This window comes from Gossypium hirsutum, chromosome D03, assembly GCF_007990345.1.
Source record: "Gossypium hirsutum isolate 1008001.06 chromosome D03, Gossypium_hirsutum_v2.1, whole genome shotgun sequence".
In the NCBI taxonomy this organism is placed as follows: Eukaryota; Viridiplantae; Streptophyta; class Magnoliopsida; order Malvales; family Malvaceae; genus Gossypium; species Gossypium hirsutum.
In genome coordinates, this window is record NC_053439.1 from 17,494,520 (window position 1) to 17,504,604 (window position 10,085).

Below are 10,085 nucleotides of genomic sequence, written 5' to 3' on the forward strand. Positions count from 1 at the left end.
ATGCCCCCACCTTACATGCGTAACTTCGATCTTACTGCTAAAGGTGGGTTAAAATTCCTAAAATTCCCTCATAGAAGACTAGAGCATGCAAGTTCATCAACAAATTTCGACAACTTAGAGGTTGGGATGAAGTTTTCCTCCAAAGACGCTTTAGTTGTTGTAGTGAAACGGTATAACATAAAGCATGGTGTAAACTTCCATGTTACAAAATCCCAAAATACAGACTGCAATTGGTCAACGTGAAAACCTCTGAGACTATTCACACCATAGGTATTGTATATGACATATAGAGTCTAACTACATAGGCCAATACCATAAGAATGCAAAACGATGACATGTCATTAACATAGGTACATTGTATATAGTATTTTATATATTATTCTTTAACATATACATTGTTTGCATCCATGGATATAATATTTGTTGTCATCGACAGGGTACGAGCTCGTCTAACATTAATTTCATGAAATGTTAAAGAAATTGCAAGTTGTAAACCGACTCGGTGCGGAGTATCTCAATGGGATACCCAATGAGTAGTAGACGCAATTTTTTGATGGAGGACTACGATACAGAAACATGAAAATGAACCTAGCAGAATGCATTAATTCAATATTAAAGAGGACACATCATTTGATTGGTAACCTTGGTAGTCAAAGAAACGTATTTCTACTTAGCAACTTTATTTCCAAAGCGAGTTGAGAAATATGAGGGATAGATATAGAGCGTTCATGTTTGGTGTGAGACGGTGCTAAAAAATATTGGAGAGAATACATAAAGAGTGAACTTTATGCCTTCAGTGTGTCATTCACGTCCAAATCAAATATTTAGATTTACGGAGTTCTATAGATCCGAGGAATGAGTTATCAGAGGAGCGTACCATGTAGACTTGAGACAAAAGACCTACGACTATGAGAAATTTCAAGCACTTCGTTAGGTACGCCTAGGGTTCATATTTTTCTGGTGCTAACCCAATTTCAAGCCGCAACCAAGTGGGCGTTGGGTATGCCTAGGGTTCCGTCGAATAAGTTAGGGTGTTGTTTCCTCATCTTCTTTATATTCATCTTCACCTCGACCTCAATGTTGATCTCTATCTTCATCTCCTTCCTCCGTGGTTGAATGCGTTTGGGTTCTAAGAGCCCATCGTACATCCCCCATTGTATTAATAGGTGGTTGCGACGATGACCCACATCGGTAGAACAATGATGCTAGGGTTGTTTGTGACATTATCGACAGATAACTGTATGGTGTCGCATAAGATAATTTTGGATAAAATATGGGAATTATCAGTGATATCAAATACATCGGTGTTGCTGGCAACAACAACATGTAATATGGTTCGGTGGGTGACAGTGGTGTTAAAAATAGACCTGAAGGTGTTGATGTAGTGAATGATGGTGTGTGTTGTGGTGCTTATGTAAAACAAAATTGGTTTAGCACCAGAAAAAATATGAACCATACTGATTAGGAGGTTGCACGCTCATTGGGTTCTTATGTGAAGCTGGAGCAAATGTTGCTCCCTCTGCGGCTTGTTTTCCCAGCCTAGGATTGCTGGGTACTTGTCTTCACCTCCTACGACAACGTTGCCTACTCCTTTCCCCATTCGGTAGTAGATATGACATGCCATTATGCCTGAACCATATGTAATCCAGAGATGTCGCCAACTTCGATGTGAGAAATGGTTCACGCCTTGGCAAGTAATCGTACTTTCACTACTACATCTCGATATACTTATTGTGGAATCTTGACTGATCTTCCTCGAGTCTCCCCCACAAGTCGATCTTGTGTAGGTCATTGAAATCCTGGGGTGGCGGTAGAATACGTTGCGTACACCCAAACTGCCGCATCATTTCGTCGAATTCGTGCATCTCAACCATTGCAAAAATGATCAAAGACACTTTGACGTGCTAAATGTTGCGATTGGCCAAAAAAGTCGGTTGGGATGCATTCTTGAATTCTTGGATCGGCATATGACATCCATTCAAACAGTAGTATGAATTTATACATTTTAACATGTGCCTAATATTTAAATTCAAATGCTAAAGTAAATATTATATAACTTTAAATTTCATAAACTAACCTCCTGTTCTGATTTTTTATCTAAAGTTAATCAAATATCCTCGAGCTCAGTCAGTATACCTGTGTTTCTTGCGCGATTGTTCCACTTATTCAAATAACATGTTATTTTAAAATTACAACACTGAAAAAAATTAGGATAATGATATGATCAAATGAATTTTACCATATTACGAGTGGGGATTCATAAGGGGGTCCACTTGGGGCTGTAAAAATGGTAGCTGATACCATGCCCATGATTGAAGGAGCATGCAACCGTCGGTTTCAACTTTTTCTGGTCTTGTGGCCTAACACATCTTTCGGTACAATGTCGCTAACACTATTGATCCCCAATTGAGTCATCTTGCTTCTTTCAAGACGACTAATAATAGTAGCCACCTTAAATGTACCAAATTTTAAAATTTATCTAGAATAAGCAAACCTCTAATCAACCTCAAAATGGATGTTCGAGCGAATTGTTCTTGTTCAATGCCACTTAAGGAGGCGTCAATATGTTTGAAGTTCTCCTCCAAACATCCCATCTCGATCTGGCTACCTTTAAACTTGTTTGACACTTTCCTTAGTAGTTGCTCGCATGTTGCGCTCTAATTGGCACTCACCACTGCCTTTGTAATGACTTCCCCATCTACCAGTAGATCGAGTTGTAAACCAACATCCTCGAGTGTAATTGTACACTCATTGCGAGGAAGATGGAATGCGTGTCTCTCGGGTCTCTATTTTTCCACCAAAGCACTTATAAGTGGGGGATCCAATTTAGTCCCCCCGAGCATGTGAGCCACGTACAAGAATCTCGAATCTTGCAAATGTCCATGAATGACAGCCGGTGCACTCACACATAAATTATGTATGTATGTCTCCAAAATTTAATTTTTGGCTTGAGTATATAAACATAAAAAATTATAATATTAATAATATTAACAACATAATAATTAACTAATTAAAATTAAATAAATTAATAATATTTTCTTACCATTTGTAATTGGACGTCGGAGATGTGTTTGTTATCCAAACGAATAAGTTGATTTACCATTTTACAAATTAAAAGGAATAAAATAAAATCGAAGAGAATAGGATTGAGAGAAAGATTTAAAATGAAATTATTAAAAGAATATATTTGAATGGAAAAGAATGAAGTTTAGAGGAATTTATATAGAAAAAAGAATATGACTGTTGGGGGATGTAACCGTTGAAATTATGATTGTTGGGAGGAATGTTATCGCTACCTAAAAAAGTACCCTATAAAACATATTTTCACTTTCTCTCTTAGAAAACGGTCTATTCCCATAAATAAATAACAACGACCTAAATTCATAAATTTCGGTATATATATAAATTAGTGGGGAGTTATGTTTAGTGTCAAATATGAGAAGAGGGGAAGCATGGGTAGCAAATAGCGATGCAGCCGTGCTATCAACTTCAAACTCATAGTTGAATTTTACATTTTACCCCAAGTATTAAGAAAGAGAGAAAATAACAAAATTGGGTGCGTTTGTGTTCTTTTTCCACAGCATGATGCAAAAGCTTTGGTCTGTAGCATTTTAGTAGCGCCCATGCCCATTTAATGAAATTTATTATTATTTAAAATCTAAGAATCTATATTTTACAGGGGCAGCACTTTTATTATTATTATTAATTCCTACAATTTGCTTTTGAGAAAAAAACCCGCCATTAAATAAACAATTAAAGAAATAAATTGTTTAATAATTTTTCAACTTGTGTTTATAAAAAACAAGTCGTCTCTTCTTCCCTTTCTCTATCTAGTGTGGTTGGAGAACTTGAAAAGCAAACTACTGACGGTTAAGCCTAAAAAAAGGCTCTCAAACACTGCTTCTGCCTCTCCTCTACCTTCCTTCACAACCTAACTCTTCCATTTATAAACTCTTAACATGATCCTCAACTTTGGTCAAGAACACCTGCTCTGAAACATACTCTGTTTTGACACAGAAATGAAAATGGTACAGAATGGTTTTGTTGGAGACAAAGATACGGTTGCTTCTGCTGGTGGTGGTGGTGGTGGTGGTGGAGGGACGGTGGTTGTTGGAGTAAAGCTTGATTCACCAAGCAGAGAGCTTTTAACGTGGGCTTTGGTTAAGGTGGCTCAGCCAGGTGACTGTGTCATTGCTCTTCATGTTCTTGGTAACAATGGTCAGTTGATTTTTTTTCCTGTTTCAGGGTTTAAATTTTCTTTTCTTTTGAAAATATTTCTGGGGCTTGATTTTTTGTCTGGTTTATTGAAGTGGGATTTGGATTTTGTGTGTGTGTAGAAATCGTGAATCGAGATGGAAAATCTTCACTTCTGTCGCTTGTCAAAGCGTTTGACTCTGTTCTTGCTGTTTATGAAGGATTCTGTAATTTGAAACAGGTTCAGTTTCATGATCTACTTTTTCTTTCTTTCTTTCTTTTTTTTTTAAATTTTTTTTATAACAATTTACCTTCTTCTTTTTTCCCTATGATGAATTTGTTAACCTCATTTTTCTTTCCTGTTTGGTCAATTGTAAAATGAAGGAAAATCAGAAATGGGAAAGTTGGTCTTTCCCTGCATGCTCAATTTAGCTATAGTTACACTTAGGATTGAAATAGCGGCCGCTATTTAGCAATAGCGCCACCACCAGCCACGGCGGCCGTGAATATAGATCACGTCCCGTATTGTGGTTCTAACAAATAAAAACAAGAGCACCGTAGGATCCTAGAATAATAAAGAAAATGGAGGTCAGGGGAGGGATTTCTAACATCGTTGATGAATAACTGATTCTCAAGATCTAAAAGAGAGGGAAAAGTTTGGTCGGTGAAGATGGGGAAAGTTCATAAATGAGTTAAAATATAGGGTGTTTATTAAAATAAGAACGCAACAGGTACAGTTCTGGGGAGAAAAAATGGGAAGGGATTAACATTTTAGTTAATGCATATTTATATTTACAATAATAAAAAAATATATTTTTTTAGGTTTTTAAAAAAATCATTATATTTTATATTTATCTTAATAACCTGTATATTGATACCTGATTTTAAATTTTAAATACAAATATAAATAAATATCATTATAAAAATATTAAATAAGACCATAAAATACCTCAAAAATCAAGAAAACAAAGAGTTTTTATAATCATGTTAGTGATTATTAAATTTAAACTAAATAAAAAATTCACCAACACTACAGCAATGACCGAAAATGTGAGCGCTACCGCCGCCACCTGCCACCGCTATCGGAAAGAAAACGATTGTGAATATAAATCACAACAATTGATAGCGGCAATAACGTCCCGCTATTTCCATTTTTAAGCTTTCATAACGTTAAAGGTGAAGATAGACAGAAGGCCGAGAGAAGCAGGAAGAAGATAGTAAAAGTCAAAAAGAGATGAATTAAAAAATAAAAGAAATTCACGATTAGACTTGCAACCTGATTAGACTGCTAACAACAATTGATTAAGCATTTCACGTATCAAATTTAAGGCTTAGAAAAAAGATATAAATCGGTTTTGGGTAATTATGTTGCAGGTGGATCTCAAACTTAAGATATGCAGAGGTTCTTCAATTCGCAAAATTTTAGTGAGAGAAGCAAAATCTTATTCTGCAACTAAGCTTATAGTTGGAACCGCCGCCAAACTCCATAAAATCCGGTCATCGACATCGGTAGCCAAGTACTGTGCTAAGAAACTATCCAACAACTGTTCTGTTCTTGCTGTTAATAATGGGAAAGTGGTGTTCCACAGGGAGGGTTCTCCAGGGACCACTTTTGGGGCAAAAGGTAAAGATTTTGTTTTGGTTGGTCATCCAGTTCTTGGATGTCATGTAAGATTTTCGTGTATTTTAAGGAATTTCTTCTTTGTTCCTCCAGGAAATGAAGATCATAAACGAAATAGCTTGCTTAATGCGCTTCACCGAACCATAACATTGAACAAGAATTCCAAAGTACTAAGTGAAGGGATTGCCAATGCCGAGGCCAATCTGGTTTCCTATGAGACCAAGGACAAGAGATTCGAGCAGGCCTTAATCAAAGCCGGTTCGGGCAACTTTGAGAGTGATGGAAAGGAAAATTGCTCGGTTTGTGGATCTGGAAATAAGTTATTGCTGCATGATTCTTGTCACCAATCTGCAAACTGCGGTGATGATGATAATGATAGAGAGAAATCCTTGGCTATAGTGCCTGTTGAAAGAACTGAGGCTGCATCTGGTTCGATTTCTATGTTGATCAAACAGTTGCCTGAAATTAGACCTGGTTGGCCTTTACTTCGCCGTGCGGTTTTATCGGATAGACGACATCAAGTTCCTGACCGATCTTCGTCGAGGCAGATTTCTGTGGTTCAGTGGGTGATGCGGTTGCCCTCTAGGCGTACTCTTTTGTTAACAAATTCAGACAAGAAACAAGACTGTGATCAAACCGAATTTAAGGCCTCTAATTTTGATGGAGAAAGCGGCGCAATCGTTCCGGTTGGTAATGAAAATGCCATTGCTCCACTTTCTCCTGATGACAACTTAATAAACCTGCCAAAAGAATTAGAAGGTCTTCATGAGAAATACTCTGCAACTTGCAGATTATTTAAGTACCAAGAACTGGTTTCGGCTACATCGAATTTCTTGGCTGGTTTGTTTCAAACTCATCATTCCTCTTTGCAACACCCTCCTTTGGGAACCAATTGACTTGAACTTGCTTTTACTGGCTTGTGTTTTTGCAGAAAACTTGATTGGGAAAGGAGGCAGTAGTCAGGTTTACAAGGGTTGCCTTCGAGACGGCAAGGAACTCGCGGTGAAAATCCTAAAGCCTTCAGAAGAAGTATTGAAGGAGTTTGTTATGGAAATCGAGATCATTACTGCATTACATCATAAGAACATTATATCCCTCTTGGGATTCTGCTATGAGGATAATAACCTTCTCTTGGTTTATGATTTCTTATCAAGAGGAAGCCTTGAAGAAAACCTTCATGGTAAGTAATCGATATGATTGTATGATTAATTAAGTCGCTTGATGTCGGGAAGTAGTTTCTAAAGTTGGTTATTGATAATTCAGGTAATAAGAAGGATCGTGGTGCATTTGGTTGGAGTGAAAGATATAAAGTGGCAATTGGGGTGGCTGAGGCCTTAGATTATCTGCATACTAACAGTGACCACCCTGTGATCCACAGGGATGTTAAATCTTCAAACATATTACTCTCTGATGATTTTGAGCCCCAGGTATCTTTCAGTTTTGTATTTTTTTTTTTAAGAAACTGAAACGATGTTTGCATACATAAATTCCCATGTTTTGCTTCCCGATATATGCAGCTCTCGGATTTCGGACTTGCTAAATGGGCATCAACCTCTTCTTCGCATATAACCTGCACAGATGTTGCAGGGACCTTTGGGTATGTCATTTTCACTTGTAAATTATTTGGTTTCTAATTGTGTTCATTTATTTCAAGGGGTAAAATAAATAAAAAAAAATGGAAAAAAAAAATCCCACATTGTTTCAGGTATTTGGCTCCTGAGTACTTCATGTATGGGAAAGTAAACGACAAGATTGATGTGTATGCATTTGGGGTGGTGTTGCTTGAGCTACTTTCTGGAAGAAAACCTATAAGCAATGACTGTCCAAAAGGCCAAGAGAGTTTGGTCATGTGGGTAAGTGGTCCTTTTTGCTCAATCCATGTGACTCGTATCACTCCATCTTTCAATTTCGTATCTAAAGTAAATTTGACCAATGTCCAGGCAAAGCCAATTTTAAGTGGTGGGAAGGTTTCCCAATTATTAGACCCAAGCTTGGCTGATGGCTATGATTGTGACCAGATGGAGAGGATGGTTCTCGCTGCCACCCTTTGTCTTAGACGTGCCCCACGTGCTAGACCGCAAATGGGCGTTGTAAGTCATCTTTCATCTTTTCTACTCTGGATTACTTGGTTGTGAAAATGGATGATTAATAATTAAGTTTGTTTAATGTGACGGCCAAAGGTTGTGAAGCTCCTACAAGGTGATGCTGATGTGACTAAGTGGGCAAGACTGCAAGTGAATGCCTCCGAAGGATCCGATACATTGGATGATGAAGCTTGTCCTGGTCGCTCCAACCTTCAATCCCATCTTAGCCTCGCATTGCTTGATGTGGAGGAAGACTCGGTCTCCATGAGCAGCATCGAGCAACCTGTGTCGTTAGAGGACTACCTCAAGGGTCGATGGAGCCGTTCATCAAGCTTTGACTAACTTCATTACCGCCAAAGATAAGCTGCAAAATAAGCATTCTTCCATTTATGGATCTTTTCACCCATGTATATTCTTTCGGTTCCTTGTATTTCTTTTCAATGGCATTGCTCATTGCTTACGGTAGGTGTTGGATGAGAGGTTGTTTGCCTGGTGTGCCCTCCTCCTTCCCTTTCGATTTTCTTTTATGCTGTTCTGACTCTTTCATTTTTTCGTATCCGATACTTGTGCCAACTGTCAATCATATATTCGGGCATAGGTATGGAATGAAAGTATGGGTCGGATATATTTGTATCCGATGCTTATCCAAAACCTGGATAACATAAAATTTTTTTCCCTTGTTTGTTGGTGTTGAACTAGATTAGGAGTGGAAATGATTGTAATCCCATACTATTTTTCACTCATAAAAGTGAGTATAATGTAAACATTGCTCTGAATTTGCCTTTAAAAGGCTTTGGCTGATTAGAGCAACTTTGCTTGGAACTGATCAATTATTCCATTGAAATTTACCGCGGTAACTTTATTATTATTATTTAATGGTTCATAGAAATGCTTATACATCCAACAAACATCGTTTTCATGTTTTTCCAAGTTGTCCATGTTTGCACTAAATGGGATTTGAATGCACCATTTGGAGATTGTAGACCCACCCATACAGCAAAACCCCTTGCTTTTTGGGTCTTCACTAGGTGATGAAAATCATGATTGATAGTACAATAATACTTTTAGTAGGGAGGCTACTAAATGAAAAAAAAAATGTGATGCCACAGTGACAACTACCCTTTTACTATTCCACCGACACTTCATTTCCCTCACCTCTCCCCATCATTTTCTTATAAAAGGTCATGGAGGGGAAAGGGTGTTGAGATAAAACTATAATGTTGAAATGATGGTTTTTTTATTTCACTGCCGAGTAACATCCCTTTCAAGAAAAAATAAAAACAATTTTCATGAAATAAATAACCACAGAGGTAGTTAGGTGAGTAGAAATAATGCTCTTGGACTTCCTCTCAATCATGCAATTCCTTCTTACATGGTTAAAGGAATTTCATATAAACAAGCAAAATTCAATTTGTTTCTAATTTAGAGGCTAGCAGTCTTATTTATGATTTTAAAATAGTAAATTAGCCAGATTTCTCTTAAAACATATTTTTAAATTATTTTTTAATTTTTTATATTTAATGAATACAGATCACGTCAGACGAACAAATAAAAAAAATCAAAGTTGCCGACTCATCAAAATAGTTAAATATCAATGGTCTTGTTTTGATATAAATAAATCATCACATTTTTATAAAATTCAAATTTAGATATTAAAATGGACAAATACCAAATTCAACGATAAAAAATTACTTTTTAACTCTTTAGAAAAAATAGATATTATGTACACACATTTATGTATATTACAACGTCTCATAATTTTAAACTTAAACATCAAATAAATAAATATAAAAATATCTTCTGAAAATACAATAAATTATTGTAATTTTATGTTTGATTTAATCAACATATTTTTAATTTTAAAATAATTATAAAAATAAAAAAAACCCACCACAAAAAATTAGAAATTAATTTAATATTCTTATATATGTGATACGTATCAAAAATAAAGATTCTACATAAAGACATCCCAGTTTTGATAAGGCAATTTATTTATGGGTCATTTCACTTTCCCTTTTTCATAAATTTATTTTATAAGTAACATGGAGTTGTATATTTTCTTCCATGATATTGACCATTAAAAGAAATTATAGATTGAAATGGATTGAGCCTTAATTTAATTGGTAATAGTATTTTATTATCAATATAAAAAAAATGTGAGTTCAAGTATATTAAAGAGCGTTTAT

General features: G+C 36.2%; 1 protein-coding gene across 1 annotated transcript; it reads left to right on the forward strand.

Annotated features, from left to right (window-relative positions):
• Positions 1–3,793: 3,793 nt before the first annotated feature.
• Positions 3,794–8,721, forward strand: LOC107949515 (probable receptor-like serine/threonine-protein kinase At5g57670). Its single transcript, XM_016884181.2, has 10 exons — positions 3,794–4,218; positions 4,338–4,435; positions 5,569–5,818; positions 5,909–6,655; positions 6,747–6,995; positions 7,079–7,242; positions 7,333–7,412; positions 7,521–7,668; positions 7,756–7,905; positions 7,996–8,721. The coding sequence occupies exons 1-10, from the start codon at positions 4,020–4,022 to the stop codon at positions 8,239–8,241; spliced, it is 2,331 nt and encodes a 776-aa protein (XP_016739670.1). The 5' UTR covers positions 3,794–4,019; the 3' UTR covers positions 8,242–8,721.
• The last annotated feature ends 1,364 nt before the right edge of the window (positions 8,722–10,085 follow it).

Excerpts from the sequence above, each read along its gene's own strand:
- LOC107949515 (XM_016884181.2), top strand. The coding sequence starts at position 4,020 with ATGAAAATGGTACAGAATGGTTTTGTTGGAGACAAAGATACGGTTGCT. Across the intron at positions 6,656-6,746 it reads TACATCGAATTTCTTGGCTG|AAAACTTGATTGGGAAAGGA; the intron begins GTTTGTTTCAAA and ends GTGTTTTTGCAG. Across the intron at positions 7,413-7,520 it reads GATGTTGCAGGGACCTTTGG|GTATTTGGCTCCTGAGTACT; the intron begins GTATGTCATTTT and ends ACATTGTTTCAG.